The sequence below is a fragment of the Tachypleus tridentatus genome, chromosome 6 (assembly GCF_004210375.1).
Source record: "Tachypleus tridentatus isolate NWPU-2018 chromosome 6, ASM421037v1, whole genome shotgun sequence".
NCBI classification, from domain to species: domain Eukaryota; kingdom Metazoa; phylum Arthropoda; class Merostomata; order Xiphosura; family Limulidae; genus Tachypleus; species Tachypleus tridentatus.
This window is the reverse complement of record NC_134830.1, coordinates 102,648,194-102,671,075: the sequence shown is the minus strand read 5'-3', so window position 1 is coordinate 102,671,075 and position 22,882 is coordinate 102,648,194. Positions and strand designations below refer to the sequence as shown.

The 22,882-nt window shown below is 36.3% G+C and overlaps 1 protein-coding gene and 1 long non-coding RNA gene across 2 annotated transcripts in view; one reads left to right on the top strand and one right to left on the bottom strand.

Annotated features, from left to right (window-relative positions):
- Positions 1–4,097: 4,097 nt before the first annotated feature.
- Positions 4,098–17,461, bottom strand: LOC143254621 (uncharacterized). Its single transcript, XM_076509771.1, has 2 exons — positions 17,383–17,461; positions 4,098–5,708 (listed from the first exon to the last, which is right to left on the bottom strand). The coding sequence occupies exon 2, from the start codon at positions 4,799–4,801 to the stop codon at positions 4,310–4,312; it is 492 nt and encodes a 163-aa protein (XP_076365886.1). The 5' UTR covers positions 4,802–5,708; positions 17,383–17,461; the 3' UTR covers positions 4,098–4,309.
- Positions 17,462–20,656: 3,195 nt separating this feature from the next.
- LOC143254620 (uncharacterized) overlaps positions 20,657–22,882 on the top strand; it is a 37,829-nt gene continuing 35,603 nt past the window's right edge. The window contains exon 1 of the long non-coding RNA XR_013030281.1: positions 20,657–20,699. This is a non-coding gene — a long non-coding RNA (uncharacterized LOC143254620). The remainder of the gene's footprint in view (positions 20,700–22,882) is intronic.

The window sequence follows — 22,882 nt, the reverse complement described above, 5'->3', positions numbered from 1 at the left end:
TGAGAAATAACAGGATAAACGATTGCGTAAATAATTCGCGATACTCTACAGAAAAAAGTTAAAATTGAAGATTACAAAGGCCAGGTTTGTGACACTACTACTCCCATGAGTTCCGAAAAACAAAGAAATCGAGCATGCATTAAGAAATTTGCATCAAATACTAATTACGAAGGAAGCGTGCTTTACTCTCTAAACCTAGCAATACGTCATGGTTGTGACATACATTCCATTTGAAATATAAATGATTCTTGTTCATAGTTGTTTTCATTCTTTGACAATTCCCCCAAACGTCAAAAAATCTTTCAAAATGTCTTTGTTGCTCTTTCACTTGCTATTAAGAAGCAGACTTGGAAAAAACCTTTGTAAAATGCGATGGATAGAGCAACACATCATTTGTTATGTAAATGAAGAGTCTTATGTCTACGTTGTCAGAACATTCAATGAAATTCGGCAACCCTCTGGAGACCCAGATATTTACACTAAAGGAGAAAACTGGAGCTGGGACTCAGGAACACGAAGTAAGACAAATTGGCTACTTCATGCGTTTACAAAGTTTGTGTACATCGTATATTTTACAATAAGGTGGGAAGGTTTAGAACCAATGTGTCCAATTGTGTCATGTCTTCAATGAAAACTAACTGATGTTTGTTTGAGTTTTCAAAAAATAGATAAGATGATTTGTTGTTGGAACTTTTTGTGCATCTGTTGATTATTGGTTTTCTGCTGTTTACGACAAAGCAGAAGAATTATCATGATCTGTAGATTAGAAGAAAAATATTCTAGAATTGCTTGGACCCACTGTCATAAACTATCATAATCATTATATATATAATTTTGCAGGTTTTGCTTAACTGCAACAAATACATCCGACAACTACAAACGCAACATGGCAATTCCTTCTCCAGATTTTATCTCGGGAGAATTGAGGTTACGTCTTGGCGGTAACATGAGAGTTACTTCGAGCTTTGCTTATTAACACTAGATGTAATCAAAAAGACTATAACGAACTTCAAACACTGAAAAATTTACTACTTAAAAAAATGGTAGTTCTTTCGCGTCCAACTGTCTTCAACGGTGATTTTCTTGGATGGCAACAGTTTTGTAAGGATAGTAAAAAAAATAGCAACGAATCTATGATACAACTAATTTTGAAATGGCCCCTGTGGCACAGTTGGATGTTTATAGACTTCTACTGCTAAAAACCAGGGTCAGAATACAGATAACCCTTTGTGCCTAATTACAAACAACCAAAACATATTAGAATAAATTTTTCCTTGCTTGGACCTACTGTCATAAACTATCATAATCATTATATATATAAAATTTTGCAGGTTTTGCTTAACTTTAAAATTTTTTCTTGTAGTTGTTTAACATTATGTGGTCCTGTATTCGAGGCTCGGCTCCGTGCTAGCTGGCAGTCAACTTGGAGTGAGCAACGTGAAAACAAGCTTTTTCAAATCAAAACCCTCTCTTGGATATTGATCGTCTTGCTTCCGTAAGGATCGGAAAGAGGAAGTTGTTCTAACTAGACTACGCATTGGTCACAGTTTTTTTTAACTCATCGTTTCCTTTTATCTGGGACTAATGCACCAGTGTGTTGTCTGTGTAAAACTCAGGCCACAATAAGCCACATTTTGCTACAAATCTTTTAAAACATTTATTAGTTTACTTTCGAATCATCCTTCCACTCCTATTTATGCAGATGGTTCGAAATCAGGTGACTGTGTGGGTTCTGCCATGCTTTGTTGTGGTTCGGTGGTTGCGCGCATAATCCTCTCTACAGCTTCTGTGTTCACTGCTGAACTGTTCGCCATTTCTCTTGCCCTGGATCACATAAAAGCTGAGCAGTACTCAAACTGCACAATTTATACTGACTCGTTTAGTTCTCTATTGGCCCTGGAATCGATTCTCGTTAGTTTATACCCTGTTCTCGCTGATATTCAAAACCGACTGGCCCATTTCTCTTTAGCATCTACTTCTATCCAGTTTTTCTGGAAACTGGGCCACGTTGGTATTCACGGGAACGAGCTCGCCGATACCGCAGCTAAATCTATCTGTGTTGGCACTATCACCGCTGTGCCTGTTTCATACATGGACATAGTCCTGTAGTCAAGGCTCTGCTCCGTGCCAGCTGGCAGTAGACTAGGGGTGAGCATCTTTTCCAAATGAAACCTTCTATTAGACACTGGCTGTCTTGCTTTGGTAATGACCAGAAAGTGGAAGTTGTTCTAACTATACTAAGCATTGGTCACAGTTTTTTAACTCATTGTTTTCTTTTATCTGGAACTGATGCACCAGTGTGTAGAATCACAGTCCATCTAGTTCGATTTGAAATTAGAAAATGGCTGTAGCATCAAATAACTCGAAACCAGGACTGGAAAGGCCAACTTCAGGTGACTAACGGTGGTTTTTGAACTCACCTGTTAGTCTTCCTGACGAATTATGATAATTACAGTTATGGTACAGAAAGTCCTTTAGAACTTGTATTACTGTAGTTTTTCTCTCACCGCTGTAAACTAGATGTAAAAATTGGATTTAATGCTTTTTATGTTTTTAATTCAAAAATTAAACCTTGTTTTGTTTTACATTAATTTTCTTTAATGAACTTTACTAATTTTACTTTAATTTTAACTTTTTACCGGATGTTTCGCGCAGATAGCCTAGCTGCTTTACGCCATAAAATACCAAACCAACTAATTTACCGTATTATTGCATTATTTTTAATAGTTACTTTTGACTTTTCTTAGGTAGCTTTTTTAACACTTCAAATAGTATCCTACAAACGAGTAGTGAAATCAACATGTGGTTGTTAAATCTGATTTTTTGTTCTTGGTGTGGTCTTCAGCTGGTAATTGGTGTATAATTTCAAGTTTTATCATTGTAATTAACATATTCAGGACAAACAGAAAATATTATTTACCTTCTTTTCTTTAAAACATAAGATGCTGAATTGTAATCAGTATCTTACGTTTTGCATTTTGTTACTTATCTGAAAAAACGACAACTCTTACTATAACATTTTGTATATTGTGTACATCTTTTATTAGGCTGAATGGTTCTTCATGTGCTCAGAAATCACCTAACATTGGTGTCTGTTTCTATATAAGAGAGTAAATGTTCATACACGTCTTCCATTTCTTGAAGATGATAAGTTATGGCAAAAAAGAAGCTTTTACAATAACGTGAACCTTGTCTCAAAATCGTTTGGAGTTCATCCATATATATATATTTCAAAGTTTGGAACATTTGCTATAGAATGCACTGAATGTTTAAACTTTTCTACAAACTGAAGAATCATTTTAAGAAAAATACTTTATAGAAATTTCATATTTCTTTGGGTGCTACCTAATGAATTATATTTCGACAGATCTGGTAGTGACCACAATAGATAAACGCTCGAAAGGAAATTGTTATATATACATATAGTCGAGCATGTATAATAGGTCTGCCTGCACCCCCCCCCACCCCACACCCCAATGATCCTCTGAAACTAACTTTTTTTTTGGAAGTTTTTAGGATAGTTTTGAAGATTAAAATATGTTTCCGGTTGCGCTTTCATGGTATAAGGGGGTTTTCGGGCTCTTTTCAAAATGGCCGCCACCGAAAATCGTAAAATTACACAATATATATGAAATGATCATTATTTGCATCCACTTGGCCTATAATATTTAAATTATTGTTATTCACTTATGTATAAAGCACAAATTGGACCAAAATATGGAATTTTGAAATTTTGTGACATGGCAGAAATCCAAGATGGCGGCCAAATTTTGGTACATTTTCGCAAAATCGCTCATAACGTTTGAACCAGTTAACGTATAAAGTTGATTTTGGTGTCTAACCATATGTTTTGCCACATAAGGAATCCAATAGAACCATAATTAGAATGATTCATCCAACCCTAGTCATATTAGCAACATATTAACTGTGCACAATGAGTGCAAAGTGATTCATGCCATTTTCCGAAAAACGCCCTATTATTCCACTCTATACTCAATGCTTCGTACATTTGATTTTCAACATTTTTCTGAACTAGGTACATAACAAACGATCTTATTCTGCTATTTTATAAGGTAATATCGCTATTTTATATGGTATTAATATCACTGCATGCAAAGAAAAACCAAGTAAGTATTCATAAAACTTTAATCAATGTAATCAAACTTCACATTGTTACAAGAATAACCATTTGAACATGGACAAACAAAAAAAACATCATGAAACCACACTGTTTCTTTATACTTCATTGTCCAAGTCGTCGTCTGAGGAGAAGGACTCAATATCTGGCCCATCCTCATCAGATTCGTCTTCACTCTCCATTAGTTACGGTTCGGCATATGTCCTGGCCAATGGAGAGCATGATGCGTTCAGCTCGTGATGTCTTAACCGTTTCGCTACCTGTCAAAACCGGACCCAGAAACCGTTGAAGTATATGTGGAATCACCCCATCTTGGACAATCAATTCCATTGGGTCTGGGGGCCATTTCTCTTGAGCATCGTCTGCTTGCTCATATGCCTGCAAGATAGCTCCACGAAGGATCATGCCCACATCTCTCATCGGATCTTGTGAAGCAAGCTGGTAAGCCTTGGCGATAGCACTAGATGTTTTGGTGCTGCTGTTGAATACAAGATAAAATGGCAGTTTGCCACGACCTGTCTCAACCAATGTGAACTCAAGTTTGGAACCTAATCTTGGGTGTTTCTGTAATTTGTCTTTGAGTTTCTCAGCTCTGTAGTGTGGATTGTCATAGCGTGTTTGCTGCAATTCAGTAGCATACAAACGTCGAAGGTGCGATAACATGACAACATTTTGCTCCACTATTATGGTGTTGGAAACATAATCGGCAACTTTCTGCAGGGCATTCTGGTGTGCCTCCTCCAGACATGCTTGTTGTTTGATGTTCTAAGGGTCTTTGCTGTTCCATAGCGCAGGGTTTGATGTATACTTCTTTCTGCCATTCGGGTGATACTGGGCTTCGCAAGCAAAGAGGTCTTGTCCACATATGCGTGTCAGAAGTCTATCATCATTGCGGCTTGTGGCAATATAAATAACAGTTTGACCGCCACCATACTTGAACGTTGACGTGGACTGCTGTTCCCAATTTCCTGCAATCTTGACTTTGATACGCCTAACTTTGTTGCAGAATATACAGTCTTTCTTGAACAGAATGTGATCTCCCTGTGTGAAGGATCTAATGTGCCTTGCACAGAGTCTTGACGTGCGGTGTTTTGTGATACACTGGTAGGATCAAGCAAGGGAAGCTGGTCCAGATGATTAGTGAATCGCTGGTAGCAATTTCTGTGATACCCATGGTGATCTTGTAGAATTTCTGGGATGAGGGAACATGCAGACTCTCTCCTTTCTGGTGAATCTTTTGGTAGCAACAATCGCCTGTCCCTTATGTTACAAATTTCATTGTACCTTCTTTGTGGATCTGAAAGGCTGGAAATCAAAGTCAGGTTCCCTGCATTTTTGATGCCATCAGTGTGTATAATACAAACTGGCAGGCGTGATTATTTTTTAGCTGGACCATCACCAGAGTCAGTGCCACCACCACAAGTTTTAGATTTTGCTTTGGGCATGGTAATGCAGACAGATGTTAAGGTGTCTCTACAACTACAATATTAGATCACCGACACCGCTAGGAATAGGGAAAGCTTTAAGTCTGTGAGTCTTGTTAACCACCGTCGATTGGTAATTATGCCACCTATAACAAAGAAAGATATTTTAAAATGACATGTTACAATGCATTATTCGTCATGTTTATAGTGTTTTTACTATATATGTATATATTGCAACTTGTATATCTTATTTGATTACTATGTTATTTTTATATGTTTTACTGATGTGTATATGTGTGTGCCATATGTGACCAAAAATAAATATTTTTAACAAGTGTTTATTCAGTATAGACTTGTACAAAATATTTCTAAAAATTGCTGAATAAGGTCATTTGTTATGTACCTAGTTCAGGAAAATGTTGGAAATCAAATGTACGAAGCATTGAGTATAGAGTGGAATAATAGGGCGTTTTTCGGAAAATGGCATGAATCACTTTGCACTTATTGTGCACAGTTAATATGTTGCTAATATGGCTAGGGTTGGATGAATCATTCTAATTATGGTTCTATTGAATTCCTTATGTAACAAAACATATGGTTAGACACCAAAATCAACTTTATACGTTAACTGGTTCAAAAGTTATGAGCGATTTTGCGAAAATGCACCAAAATTTGGCCCCCATCATGGATTTCTGCCATGTCACAAAATTTCAAAATTCCATATTTTGGTCCAATTTGTGCTTTATAGATAAGTGAATAACAACAATTTAAATATTATAGGCCAAGTGGATGCAAATAATGATCATTTCATATATATTGTGTAATTTTACGATTTTCGGTGGCGGCCATTTTGAAAAGGGCCCGAAAACCCCCTTATACCATGAAAGGGCACTCGGAAACATAGGGCAGTGACCTTTCTCATTAGCAAATAATCTGTGATATCACAAAAGAATTATTCAGAATAATCTGTAGTTGAATAAGAAATATTTAGCCATCTTACTTGAACATCATTCTATTATTAAAACTACATACATATGTATGCATGATAGTTTTGATAAACTTCCTGAAAATTAAGTGTTCACTTTATTAAATAAAATATATAGAAAACACCTAATGTAGTTGTATAATATGTAATGATGTCATCAAAGTAGACTGAAACAACGTTGCACAGCAGTACAGTTAAAACACGATTTTATTAATTTGGTGTTTCTGGATTGTAACTTAGATCAATAATAACATAAGAGGTTGAGAGAATACATTAATTACAGTTAATGTCCTCTTCTTTGAGCTTTTCTTGTTTATTTGGTTCAAATGTGAAATTTGCCAAAAAATAAAGCATGGTGGCTAAAATCAGCTCATCATGAATGACAAGCAATTTTTATATCATTCATCGGTGCAAGAGATGAAACAAAAACAAAAAACGGTACCTATATACAGGCTTTGCTACGATTTTTTCAAGAGTCATCGTTTCTCCAGTGAACGACACATGTCGGCTTAAGTGTGCTAAGAGTCAGTACATGACTTAGAAAGGTTACTATCACATTGAAAAAAACACATTAGCAACAAAAAGCTAACATGAATATAAAATTATAAAGTTACATTCGGCAGTTTGTGCAACAGTAGATTTAATTTTTCCTGATCATCAAAATGAAGTTGAAATTCTAGAAGGGTTTGTATGTATTGAATTTCGCGCAAAGCTACACGAGGGCTCTCTGCGCTAGCCGTCCCTAATTTAGCACCGTAAGACTAGAGGGAAAGTAGATAGTCATCACCAACTCTTGGACTATTCTTTTACCAACGAATAGCGGGATTGACTGTCACATTATAACGCCCCCACGGCTGAGAGAGCGAGCATGTTTGGTGCGACGAGGATTCAAACCCGCAACCTATGTATCATGAGTCGAGCGCCCTAACCACTTGGCCATGCCAGGCCCATTCAAGAAGGGAAGGAGCCATTTTCAAACGACTCTAGGCTTTTCTTGGCGATAGCTTTGTTATAAACCAATACAAGTTATAACACTGCCCTTCTTTCATTGTTTATTTCTTTTCTAAGGCTTATTTCTGTTTCTAAATAGGTAGAAATTTAGTGTTTGTGGATAAATGTCTTAAGCTCCAATATCCAGTAAGGAAGCTAAGATGTACCTAGTTGCCTCTATATACATCTAATTTTTTTTTTGGTTTTTAAATCATAAAATGAGAAACAAAAGTATATCTTAAAACAGTTTGATCTAATATGTATATATTACCTGTTTGTCAAGTCAAATATATACGTGTAACTTAGAATCGCTTTTTCATTTTCAGTACATTTGGATACTGTAATTGAAGTGAGATCTTCAGGGCGCAAAAGACCTCAAATTTTAGTTATTTTTCCAAGTCATTAATTACTACAGTCAAAAGAAATCCTTTTTATGAAATTTTAAGCTATTTAGAGTTACCTGGTAAGTCAGCGCTAAGTTTATTTTTGTGCATTGGGTTTAATGTTAATATTTTAAGTATATTAGATTTTTTCTATGAAATACACAATATAAAACACACCACAAATTCTGGTAAATATATGTAAGCTACGTAAACTGCTACTAAATGTGTTTGTTATTGTATAGTTAAATGCTATCGAGACAGAGAGAGAGTCCCCAAGTGGCACAGCGGTGTGTGTGAGCGGACTTACGACTCTAGAATACGGTTTTCAATACCCTTAGTGGGCAGAGCATAGATAGCCCATGGTGTTACTTTCTGTTTAACTTCAAACAAATAAGCTAGCCTGAGAGAAAAGTTAAGTTATTTATAGTACTTAAGTGCTGTAAAAAAACAAAACAAAAACATTTTAATTGGTATTTTATCCAGTAGATAATATTGTTATAGCATAATGTTCTTATTTACGTCATATTTTGTTATATAAAAACAAAAAAACTCGCCTGTAGCAACTTGTGTAATCTGAAATGTAAGTCCTCTTCTTGTGTAAACAATAAAAACTAAGCTATTTTATAAACTATTTACTATCTTGTTATAAGTTTGTGTTTTCTTTTATCTATGAAATAAATTTTTTGAGAAGTTTATTGAATAAAAACGTAATTTTACTACCCAACATTTTAACCTAGAAGGTCTTATTATAAAGTTGCTTGTTAACAAGGATATTTACTCGTCACCTGGAATTTTAAGATAACTGAAGCAATCTTATTATTCTCTATCTGCTTATATCTGTTCACCTTCTCTTGTGCTACCCTAGAAGGTGCGAGGTGAACGCAGTGGTTATGAGGTTAACTACGTATGCTCTAAGAGTCAAGGACTAGGAGTACTTGCTAACACATCGTCATACAAAGCTCAGCGCTACGCTTCACCTAGCAAGGTAAAGGTTATTGAATTTCACTGCAGGGGAAGTCATACCTTTCTGGCCCTATTTTCCATCATAGGATTTGTGAGTAGAATATGTGCCCAACAAGGCAGTTTTCGATTTGTACTTGCGTAGTTATGAGGATTTATAGACAAGGAATGTTACAAACGAAAATTAGCTAGGATAATATTTATAATCCAATGAATCATTTTGAAACAAGATCTTACTATTTTTCTTCTTCTAAAATTAATTCCCCTAGTAGGTTTGTGATAAGTTTATGAACTTATAATGATAAAATCCGGGGTTCAAATTTCTGCAGTGAAAAGAGCACAGATAGCCCATTGAGTAGTTTTGTGCTGAAACAGCAACATAAATTGATTCATAAGTAACTGTTTGTATAAGTGAAACCCTTGTTTCTTACAAAAAACAAACTGGTGGTGTCGGTAGAAGAAAAGAAAAATAACTAATGTTGAATGTTTTATGTTATGATGCAAATATGTGTTTGATATCGAAATATTCATTGGTAAAAGGAAATACATGCTCATACGACATACAAATTGTCTCAATAAACGTGTCTCAATAAAAGTAGAAAAATGGAAACTAGATTCAAAGAACATAAAAAGTCACCTTCACACATTTTCGAACACTGCAAGTCAAATAAACACAACATAGCCATAGAAAATACTCAAATACTAAATAAAGAAACGAACATAAACAAACGCAAAATTAAAGCCTTACTTATACAACAACTTAAACCCAAAATAAACCAATATAAAGGAACGCTTTTATACCTATTTTAAATATAATACAATAAATAATATAAAATTATATATTTAAACATCTAACACAGTCCTCTACATTCCGACACTCAGTTACACAACCCCTTCCAAACATGTGGTCAGCTTCCGGTCAGTTACCTCTTTCTTTCTTTGTGAACCTGACCATGACCGAAGAAGGTCGAAACGTTGTTCGCTCTTCTACGTAAAATATTTTCTCAACCCAAACGAGCCGTTTTTGCATATATATTTCTCTACAAGTGGGTTTTCTCGACATCACTGCTCGTCAGATTGTTAAAATGAACATAAAGAACATGTATGAATAACACACAGAGCCTTATTTAGCAATTCTAAAACCAAGTTAGTCTGTAAATCACAAAGTGTAAAGTGGAAGTTACTAAAGCAGGTTTCTGAACGTAGATTAATCATCTAAGTAATCATAAACAATTTGACCCTGCATTCACAGGCAAAAAACAATGCTTAACAATTCATTAAGACAACTCCTAAATTTAAACTTTGCAAGTGTAATGTCTAACGGTAATTTATTAGCGATAGAAATCATGAACATATGAAAGTTGTATAGCTCAGGGCTTTATTCATAGTGCCCCTCGGTGTGAATTCTTGTACATGGTGAGGGGACCTCCCAGGGAAGGTTCTGTTCTTTCAGTTTACCTCCTCTAGGATCTAAACATCCACCCACGTGTTTGCTGTGCGTGGTGACCCGCGAAGGGTAGGAGAGGATCCTGGTGGTTGAGGGATCCAATTCTAACACACTACTTTGGCTTTGAATTTCTGTAGACGGGCGATCTTGAGGTGGCACCCCTAGGGTCGGCTTATCCACTTGGGCTAGGGTTAACCAAGTACCGTTGTTGGATATTTTCAACGGGTGTTGTGGGCATTGTATCTGATGCTGGTGTTTGAGTATAGTACTCACGAAACTTTGCCGTCATGCAGTGTCCTTGTTTGACACTGTAGTGCGTCCCTTCGTATGGCTCCATGGTGGATGGGGTCAGTGGGTACTGAAATGTAGCTTCCTTATTATGGATACCTCTCTTTCTGACAAAATAGATAAAAATTAAAGGACCCAGATAATTGAAAACGACCACGCATGGACGACTCTATTAACATTACAGCCAGATTTTGCACTATGATTATCCATTCCTTATCAGAGAAATTCTTGGGGCAAATGTCTCTATCTTTTATTCAATAGGGATTAAGGGACTTGCTGACTCCCAAAAGTCAGTAAAGAATTTGGGCTCTGGAGATATTTTGGCAGAAACATCTTCACCACAACATACGAAACTCCTCTTAAAATCAAAAGCTATTGGGAACATACCCATTGAGGTTACTCCCCATGTGACTTTGAATTCTTCCAGACCAGTTATAGTTGAGAGGGATTTAAAGAGCATTCCTGTGTCGGAGATCCTCGCTGGTTTCTCCAGCCAACGTGTTACTGCAGTGCATCGTATCTTCTCTCGTAAAGACGGAATTATGGACCCTACCAATGTTCTGGTATTAACGTTTACATCATCCCGTCCTGCCTCAGTCAAAGCAGGTTATCTGAACTGTAAGGTACGGCCTTACAGTTGGGTCACTCAAAAACATCATGTCGTTGGTCATTGATATGTGCTCGTTGTGGTGGTAAAGATCACAGTGCTTACGAGTGCAACCTGGAACCACGATGTGTTAACTGTAGTGGTACACACCTCTTTTACTTTATTTCTTGCACTAAATGAGTAGAAGAGAAGGAGGTGCAACGCTTGAAGACTATTAACAATATCACCTACCCAGAGGCTCGAACATTATTGCCCTCAACTCAATTTCGGGCATATGCTGCTGCACTCCATTCAACTGCCACAGTGCCTAGAACAGAGAAGTTTGCAAAACATCTTAGGAATCTTGTGCCCTCCATAACTAAAAAGTTGATGCATCTATGTCTACTTCCATCTCTGTCCCTACCACTCCTTCCAGTGACTGCCCAGTGCCATTTCCTTCAGGTTCGAGTGTTTCCTCGGGTCAATCCTCTTCTGCAACCCCAAGAAGTAAATCGACAATTCGTTAACGCCTTCACTCATTGGATTCTTTGTTCAAGACAGATATCTGGCTACTCGACCCAGGGGAAGATACATGGAGATTGATAGATCTTCGTACAATAAAGAAAAAATATTGGTCGCAAACAGAAGGTCTCCCCGCCACTTTCTTCTCCACATAAACAATACTAGCTACTCTGATCCAGTAGAACTGTCGAAGTTTTCGATCAAATATAGATGATGATTATTTTGTTTTTGGATTTCGCGCAAAGCTACTCGAGGGCTATCTTCGCTAGTCGTCCCTAATTTAGCAGTGTAAGAGGGAAGGCAGCTAGCTAGTCATCACCACCCACCACCAACTCTTGAGCTACTCTTTTACCCACGAATAGTAGGATTGACCGTCACCTTATAACGCCCCCACGGCTGGGAGGGCGAGCATGTTTGGTGCGACCGGGATTCGAACCCGCGACCCTCGGATTACGAGTCGAACGCCTTAACACGTTTAACCATGCCAGGCCCCAAATATAGATGAGAAGGATTTGGTTGATTCTTATCATCTCGTGTGCCTCTCCTTATTGGAAACATTTCTGAAACCTGCTGGTACAGTCATTCTTCAGCAATTTTTCCTTGAACAGAAATGACAGGTCGTGTGATGGACGAGTGCATGGTGGGTGGCATTACAAGTTGATCAGCATGTGCCCACCCTGTCTTTGTCACTTGATACACCCTTGGAGGCTGTAGCCATTATTGTTTTATTGGGTCGTACCATCACTATTTCTTCTGACTCCTGAAGATATTTATAATCAGTCATCCCTTGATGTCTTTATTGAGCAGTTACCATCCACCTCATTTCTACTGATGGATGTCAATGGAGAAAATATCCTCTGGGGTGGTACGAGTTTTGATGGGAGTGGTCGTGCTACTGAGCATATGCTCTTGAACCACAACCCATCTCTCTTCAGTATTGGTTTTTATACTTAATTTCATGAACCTAGTCAGTCTTTTATTGCTATAAATCTTTCTATATGCTACACTCCACTTTTCACTTACTTTTCATGGAGGGTTGACAGTAATTCATGGGGCAGTGATAATTTTCTTATCATTTTGAGAGAGACTGACTGTAGTCGATGCCATCTGACCCGCATGCCTCGATGGAAGCTGGAGCAAGCTAACTGGCCTTCTTTCACCACTCTCTCAGAACTTGATCCTATCATCGTATGTAAGCCATCGATATATGACTGTGTGACAGCAGTAACTGACTGTACTGTACAGTCCTAAAACCTGACACGTTTCCCACAGTATCCTTGTCCTTGGTGGAATTCTGCCTGCCACGTGACAAGAAAAGCTTAAAAACAAGCTTGGGATACCTACGAAAGGTATCAGCATCTCTTTTACCACCAGTTTCAAAGTTATATGGGATAAAATTCGAAAGGTTAGTGGCCAGTATACTTCTGCCTCCATTTTGATCTTGTTCTCTGATGACCAGGAAGTTGCTGATGCCCAAAGCATCGCCAGTACTCTCGGCGAAAGCACTTCTGCTTTATCCCGATCTTCTTAGCCATCAAAACACGGGCAGAACGATCGCCTATTAAATTTTCTCTTCAATGGTCTGGCAGCACACCAGTTGGACCTGATGATATTCATTACGAGATTTTGTGCCATCTTTCTCCTGCATCTCTTGATATTCTTCTGGTTGTTTTTAACCAGATCTGGCAGGAGAGTGTTTTTCCTGATGATTGGCGCCATGCTATTTTACTCCCTTTCCCTAAACCTGGGAAGGATCCCTAATTCCTTTGAACTACCGCCCAATTGCTTTGACGTGCTGTCTCTGTAAAATCTTGGAGACGATGGTTGATGCACGTCTTGTTTGGTTCCGCGAATCAAACGACTTCCTCTCACCCACCTAGTGTGGGTTCCGAAGACAGCGCTCCACCATTGACCATTTGATTCGGCTTGAAACATCAAGCAGGGAAGCCTTTTTCAAGCAACAACATCTTATTTCTGTATTTTTTGTCCTTGAGAAAGCTTATGGTACAACGTGGAGCTATGGTATCTTGCGAGACGTCCACACATATGGGTTGCGTGGCTATTTACCTACTTTTTAAACATTTTTTTAATGAACCGGCCATTTCAGGTCCGTGTGAGATCGACACTTTTCCATTCTTTGCCACAGGAACTTCGAGTCCCTCAGGGCTGTGTTTTGAGTGTCACACTTTTCATTATAATGATTAATGCCATCAGTGGACAACTATCCCTACAGTTGCAAGCAGTCTTCTTGTTGACAACTTTCACATCTAGTGTCAGTCGTGAAACATGAAGTATATTGAGTGTCAGTTATAGACTGTCCTCAATCATTTACTGAAGTGGACCTCATCAAACTGTTTTAACCTTTCTCTCTCCAAAATTGTTTGCCTGTACTTTTGCCATCAACAGGGTATTCACCTTGATCCTGAACTCCGTATTGGTGAAGTTGTGCTTCACGTGGTCACTGAGGCAAATTTTTGGGACTTATCTTTGACTGTAAGTTCACCTTTATTCCACACATCTTGTAAGGTGTACAAGGGCACTGAACATCTTCCGTCTCCTCTCTTCCGCCTCTTGGGGCGGATTGATGTTCCATGATAAAAATCTATTGTGCCCTTATTCGATCAAAACTGGACTATGGGTCTCTGGCTCTGCTAGGACCTCGGCCTTGAAAATGTTGGACCCTGTTAACCAGCAGGGGCTTTAGCTCCGCACAGGGGCCTTCTGCACTTCTCTAGTCTAACGTTTGAACATATGCTTCAAAACGTTAATCTTTACCACAACATCCCGCATGGGGTTGTATTTTCCACGGCTGAAAGGACGAGCATGTTTGGTGCGACGGGGATTCGATCCCGCGACCCTCAGATTATAAGTCGAATGCCTTAACTCACCTGGCCATGCCATGCCATGCCATGCCAGGCCAGTGCCGTAAACAGAGAGTAGATAACGTATTTTGTAGCTTTGATTTAAAACAAACTATCAAACAAAACAATAACTATTGCAGAAGAGTGGGAAAAAGAGCAGCAGTCAAGAAAAAATAGACCAATACGAATACAAATAAAAAATTATTTTAGTCAGAACTGTGAAAGTATTCCCAATATTTTCAATGAAACTGTTTGTTCTAAAATGTTAATATATCTGGAAACGGAATCGTAAAAAAAATTATTTTTCAATTATTTTAATTCCGGCAGTCAAGAGTTTAAAATATTAAGAACTAAACAGAATATCTGAAACCATACTTGGAATGAGTAGTGTGGGTACTTCTTAATTAAATAAACGAAGCACGCAAATAATAAAAATAATAAATTAAGATATTTGAAGATAGATTGGTTTGTTTAGCAGCGTAAGACTAGATGGAAGGCAACTAGTCATTACTACCCACCGCCAACTCTTGGGCTACTCATTTACCAACGAATAGTAGGATTGACCGTAAAGTTATAACGTACCCACGGCTGAAAGGACGAGCATGTTTGGTGTAACGGGGATTCGAACCCGCGACCCTTGGATTACGAGTCGACTGCCTTGACCACCCGGCCATGCCGCAGGTTTGAAGAAAGAAACGAGGGTTAAAATGTTCTAAGCTATTTGTAAAGATTAACCTTTATAATAAGGATAGAGCCGAGATCTAATAATTTTCATATTTTTCATGAACCTTTAAAGCTCATCAATTCTTTGATTGCCTCTTACGAAGCTTGTTTCTTAAAACACAAACTGAAAGCGATTATAATCAAGAATAATTAATTACTGTTGCAAGAATTTTAAGATTGTTAATACTGTCAAGAAGAGCTGCTTACATAAATCTGCATTGTTTAAAACCCGCTATTTGTTGCAATAGATTTGATTTCTTTATTATTTGTCGTTAAGCACAAAACTACATAAAGCTACATCGAAAGTCGATGCTAAGAAAGTGAAAAAAAACTTGCTTAACTGTCTGGCTTTTTTACTTTTTCGCAATGACATTTCTGCTAGTAGAACGTCAATTTACAACGATTATAATATAACTAGTTATAACAAACCAAGACAGAAGCTCCTCTTTACTCTTTACATGGTGTTCTCCCCTCTGGCACAGTGGTATGTCTGCGGACTTACAACGCTAGAAACTGGTTTTCGATACCCGGGGTGGGTCGAGCACAAATAGCTTATTATATAACTTTGTGCTTAAATAACAACAAACAAAACGAACTTATTTATGGACGTTGTTGTATAATTGTCACAAATTTTTTAATGGAAATAATTTTTATCTAACTTATTTTTAACCCCTAAGAAATTCCACGCTAGTACAGCGGATTTACAACGCTAAAATCAGAGCTTCGATTCCTCTTTGAGGACTCGGCAGATAGCCCAATTTGGCTTTGCTATAAGTAAAACACACACACTCGCCGCTAAGGAAAAACGCTATGATAGATTTCAAATATATATCTTATTACTATAAAATACCTTGTAGAAGCAAAAAGATGAAAAGTGGTAAGGTCTATTTCGAATGTTATCGTACCAGATTTTGTATATGAAAACGTAGCTTTACGTTTAATTCAACTCTTATTAAAGTTTTTTTTTCTTTCTGTAAAATACTACAAGTTACGATTCAATTCTTCTTATTTTTTCTACGTATATAATAGTATTATTTTGAACTTTCTTCAGTCATAAAAATAAGAGCTTAAAACTCATAATATAATAGTTTCATAACGAAATAAATTATGAGGCCCCTTATTATTCATACAGAGTAGTAAGTGTTTGTGTTCTCGAACACATCTGAACACGTACTTTTATTAATACTACTTTTTCTTTCAAAAACGTTCATTGAAGTATATTTATATGATCACAGAACAACCAGTTACGATCGACTCGAGTTTCTGTTATACCCACATCTTAATTCGGACGTTAATACCTTTTTTGATGTAATTTCTCGTCAGACTACGAGTGATTTAGAATAGGTATGTCTGCAAACGTCATAATATATCTACATGTTTAAAATATAAATTATGTTGTATCTTTTATCACTGTGTTAATTTTACCGCTTCTAATACCAAACAACTTTCACACTCGTTGTATAGATAAAGCTTGACCTGTTGAATACACATGAAACATTTTTCTTCAGTGCATTATGCGTTAAAACTGATACTATGCAGATATATTTAATTTGTCAAGTTAGAACTCAACCAACCGTTGTATGGAAATTAACGAAAATTAAAATAACACGTATGTAATTTATGACAAACAACAAAATTCCTAAGAAAACCATATCATCATCGTACACAGCCACTCAGCTAGAAATGGCAGAACTTTATCTAATGTTTGATGTAAGGACGAATGGAAGATTATGAACTTTCAATTTCTATTAGTACCTTTCTATTTCACAAATAACACAAACTCTTAATATGAAAACAGAAAATTGCGTTTCGAATTGTTGTGATAGGAAAAGTTTTCTACTTTATATTTGTTTGATTGGAATTAAGCACAAAACTACACAATGGGCGTTCTGTGCTCTGCCCATCACGGGTATCAAAACCTGGACTTCAGCAATATGAATCCGCAGACATGCCGCTTAGCCAGTGGGTAAGTTTATATGTTTTATATATCAAAGTATCTTTTAAAAAATTTAAGATGTAATTTAAAGGTGCAGCGTAAGAATCGTTAGCCCATTCAATTCATAAATATACCTTACCTATATTTACTGTTCATTTGCAATATTTCATCATTTTCGTCAGAATAACAGGAACTTCTTCATGAGTCACAAAGAAGACTTGTGAATAGAAAACTTGCTAAATAACTCATAGGATTAACAAAAACAAGTAATTGGTCATTTTATAATTTCTTACCATGACAATAATAAAGAAGATTTTATGTTCTACTTCCTACAATTGATATAACTTTTATAACTTTTGTCTACTGTAAAAAAAGGACGAATTTTTTATTTGTAAAGAACATTTAGACTGGAAATATAGTAGTTTTGTTAAAACCCAGCTGCATTAACAACGATACAAATAGCAAAGGTTTAGTGTTGTCTTCTATAAATGGATAATTTTTAGGTCGAATAGAACCTTGTAATCTAAAATGGAAGCTTGAGATGTTCTGCCGTAATAAAAGTTTAGAATTGCTAAATATTGACAAATGAAAGGGAAAGTTTGTGAAATTAACTTTTAAGATTGTCTAGAAAATCAGTTTTTGGTATTATATCGAAATTCTACTGATATGTAAAACAATAAAAACATCTGATTAATTAAAAACAAAATGTGAGCTTATTATTGAAACAGACTTTTTAAATCAACTGAAAAGTGTGTTATCAGTTATGATAGGCCCGGCATGGCTAGGTGCGTTAATGCGTTCGACTAGTAATATTAGGGTCGCGGGTTCGAATCTCCGTCGCATCAAACATGCTCGCCCTTTCAGCCGTGGGGGCGTTATAATGTGACGGTCAATCCCACTATTCATTGATAAAAGAGTAGCCTAAGATTGGGTGGTGGGCGATGATGGCTAGCTGTCTTCCCTCTAGTCTTACAATGCTAAATTAAGGATGGCTAACGCAGATAGCCCTTGTGTAACTTTGCACGAAATTCAAAAACAAACAAACGGTTATGATAAATTTGTTTAATAAAGAGCTCAAAAACTAACGGACTTATTCTTAATTTAAAATCAAAGTATTATATAATTTAATAAAATGTTTCATAAGTTTGTCATGGGATTTTCCTTGGGCTTTCTTGCTATTGAAAAATATCTTTCATATGTAGAGGAAATGGAGTAGCAGTTATAGTATTATATCGTAAAAGTATGTTGCTAAGAAATAACATGAACTACATTGAGTAACTAATTTTTAATATATTTTTAGCAGGTGATGATATGTACAAACTAGAGGGGCAGTTTTTTGCCATCGTACTTACTGTTAGTTTGTTTATTTTTGCTTAAGGGTTAAGCTACTAAGGTTATCTCCTGTCATCTCTAATTTTGAACTACCGACCAGAGGGAACACAACTGTTTGGTTGCATCTACTGTCAGATCTAGGATTATTCTTTTACGAACGAATAAAGGGGGGATCGTCACATCGTAACCTTCCAATGCTGAAAGGGTGAGCATGTTCAGCGCCAGGTTTTAATTCCCCATTACGCAGTATTTCCTGATCTCTCTCGCTGACCAAAAGTATAAAATGAATCATTATTATTAAAGCAAGTTATTAGAAACCATAGATTATTTTACCTTTAAAAATAAAGCGCTAGCTATAATGTACACCAAAAAGGTTAAGTTAATGTTGATTAATTTTCAAACTAGTTAATTAACTGAGATACATTTAGCCGTAGCACTTAAATGATTACATACTACTGACTGTTTCACCGGCTAAATATGTCGTTATGTGTAAGGTCCTTGCAAAACTTAAGTTCGCATATGTGAGGGCTCACAATTTGACGATTTTAAAAAGTGCTTTAATAGATGGAAGTTAATCTATATATTAACTGAGTTGGTAATTGTACTTATTTTTTACCACGTTGAAGTGCTAGTGATAACATATTTTTGTGATATCTTGTTTTTCTAGGAAATGTTATCTAATTTTTGTGTTAATTAAAATGAATGTGTGAATTATATTTTTGTTGACCAATTTTTCTATGTACTAGGAGATTAAAGTATCATTTAAAATGTTGATATACGTCTACATACTCCCTACACAATTAAATTAGCATATTATACATATATATATGTTTAAATGTTACCTTACCAAAGGAAAAAAAAAACTGTTCTAGCAGAATTTATTGCTGACATTCTTAAATACAACATGAAACTTTGGTTAAATAAAGATAAATAGCAAAGATTTCGAACATCACAGATGTGATATTTAGGAAAATATCCAGTCTATTTTTTAAATCTATATTTGATAATCCACGCATGATATTGAAAATCATATTAAATATAAGAAAATTTAGTGATGTAAAATCCAAAAGTAATATCTTTGCCAGCAGAAATGCAAACATTTTATAGTTACAAATTAAAATTTTAATAAGAAATTAATGAGATGTGCAGTAGCTGCTGATATTAAAATAAAAAAAATAATCTATTTTGAAACGTTTCAATATTTTGTAATAGCTTAAAATGCATTATGTCTTTCACAAGCATGATAACAGTATTACTAAACTGACTATCAATATCATGGATAAATATTTTTGTTTGATTACATTTAATCGTCCTTATCACATACTTTAGAAACTTTGTAGTAAGAAAACTGAGTAATCACACATTTTAATTGTTTTTATGGTTAAAAGTCTTTATTGTTTGTTTGTTTTTTTAAATTCGCGCAAAGCTACACGAGGGCTATCTTCGCTAGCTGTCCCTACTTTAACAATGTAAGACTAGAGGGAAGGCAGCTAGTCATCACCACCCACCGCCAGCTCATGATCTACTATTTTACCAACGAATAGTGGGATTTACCGCAACTTTATAACGCTCCCACGGCTGAAAGGGCGAGCATGTGTGGTGTCACGGGGATTTGAACCCGCGACCCTCGGATTACGAGTCAAATGCCTTAGCCACAGGGCCATGCCGAGTCAGGATGAAATGGGCTTTGCATCCACAAATATCACTCTGGTTCACCCAAGTTCAATTTACAGTATCGTATTGCAAATCTTTAAAAAAATCGTATAATTTCTTTTAATCGCTAAGAATAGTCCACAAAAGCTCCATTGCCCCTTCCTTGCACCCAGGGAAAAGGAATTGTAAACAGGCTTGTTAAGAGGAAAAAGGTTTACAATTTTAATTTGTCAAAAAAAGGTATATTCTTTGTGTTGAATCTGATAGTTGCTCTACCCTCGTGAGAATTGGGCCTTTCTGTTTGAAACAAGGTTGTCGAACAATCACTAGTTTGTGCACTTTGCACGAAATTCTACTCGAAGGTTAAATGTACACGTATAAAGTTTCCCTGAAGTTGGAGTCTTTAAGGCAATATGGCGTGAGAACGGTAAAGCTATGCAGCAGGTTTATAAGCATGAGCTTGGTAACAAGGTGAGTAAACGTGTTTCCATACTGTTTTAATAACCACGCAGATGCAGTTCTATATTCTATACCTCTATGGTAATTAGACATAGTATTAACGGCTCTCGAGTTTCTCACCTATGAAAGAGAATGTCCTTCCTCTACCTACATGGTCTTCTCTGAAATTTTAGCGGCTTAGTTTTAATGTATTATAAAATAGGTTAATTACATATACCGGAGACAAGGAAAAACATTTTAACTTCACAGATCTTTCCGAATTCCACTCCATACGGTTTTGCTGCTGACGGTGAATATTAACCTCACGATTTTACTTAGCAATTTTAAAGGCACGTTTTAACGAAACCTATTTTTCCCGCCAAAAGTACCACGAACGCACGAAAAGACAAAATTAATGCTTTGTATATAAAAATTGTTATTTTAGTTTAGAGTATTTACGTTTTGGCCACCAAAAATGCAGGTACTCCACTATGTACACGATATTTCGTGTTCTCGTAATTAATGATTTCGAAATTATTTTGCACGACATTCTCCTTTTGCACAAGCTTATTTTATTAAATTAATTTTGATATCACATCATTGTGAAAGTGATACAACAACAACGTTGCTATCTTCGCATATTTCGTAACCATTTCGGTGGGAATTTAATTTTTACACGAGCTCACGAGAAATTACCATCGTGATAACGCTCTGCCCATGGGTGAGTTGATTTGATTACAGTAAACAACGTAAAAACACGAATGCATGTGCAAACTTGAGTATAGATTTCAAAAGCGTGTTCTGATTTCGCGACAAGTTTAAAAATGGCTAGATTAAAGGTTAAGATTAAATTTCTACATATTGCACGGACATTGAAATATTCTATAATATTATCATCGATTCTTACAAGTTACGTTGGTAACACGAGTCTATTAAACTTGTGACTTGTGTTTTTTATGTTGTTTTTTGTTTCGTTTCCAAACAAAATAAATTATAAAAATAATGTTACAGATTACTACTAGGAGGCTGTTCATGTCTTTGTCTTTTGAATTTCGCGCAAAGCTACACGAAGGCTATCCGCGCTAGCCGTCCCTAATTTTGCAGTGTAAGACTAGAGGAAAGGCAGCTAGTTATCACTACCCACCGCCAACTCTTGAGCTACTCTTCTTACTAACGAATAGTGGGATTGACCGTCACATTATAACGCCCCCACAGCAGAAAGGACGAGCATGTTTGGTGCGAAGGGAATTCTAACCCGCGACCCTCAGATTACGAGTTGAACGCCTTAACCCACCTGGCCATGCCGGGCCAAGAGGCTGTTCAATCTATTACATAAATATATGTTCTGTAATATAGTTACTATTTACAAAATATTAGAATAACAAAATGTCTTTTGAAATTTAAAACTTTTGACATTATTATATGTTGTTTAAAGAAGTCACTTTACATTGCACTAAATAAATTGATGTTTCTTTACGTTTCTTAACCCAGGTGACTGGGCACAAGTCGCATGTTAATCACATCGAATAATGTGGAAAATAAAGAACGCTTTTGATCAGAGTGATTTAGGTAGTAACAACTACACTTTTGGCCTCTTGCATCTTTGTAATTTTTTGCAAAATACGTTGTCTTATAGTTTGATGTAATCTTTATTAGACTAGTACATTTAAATTTGCGAATTACATGAAGCTGCTGTCTTTCATAATTATTATCTCGATTCATCTTCACAGCTTCAAATTAGCATCTAGTATTCGATAACTTCAAAGTCTGGTTGTGTTGTAGATAGTCTAAACCCATCGTTAGCATATAAAACACAGAAACATAAGATTCCCTTATTCTATTTATTTATCTAAAGATACAGTTATCCCTCGTTGGATGTAGCTCTCCGCCAGACCAGTCCAGTACTTCCTGTTCTTATCAAACTCTCTTCTTTTGATTTCGCCACTATATCGTCTCTTCATCTTCTCTTTTACCTTCTTTTAGACCTTTTCTTTATCCTAGGTTGTCATTCCATTGTTCTTAATGTCCACGCATTACTGTAATACCTTGTTACATGTCCAGTCTATTTCCATTTAGTTCTTAGAATGAACCTAACTGCATTTATAGTATTCATTTTCCTACTTTGTCATTTCTCCATCTGCCTTTGTAGTGTTATATGAAGTATTTTTCTTTCCATAGCTCTTTTTGCAGTTTTTTCTTCTTTTATCTCTTTCGTT

Excerpts from the sequence above, each read along its gene's own strand:
- LOC143254621 (XM_076509771.1), bottom strand. The coding sequence starts at position 4,801 with ATGTTATCGCACCTTCGACGTTTGTATGCTACTGAATTGCAGCAAACA.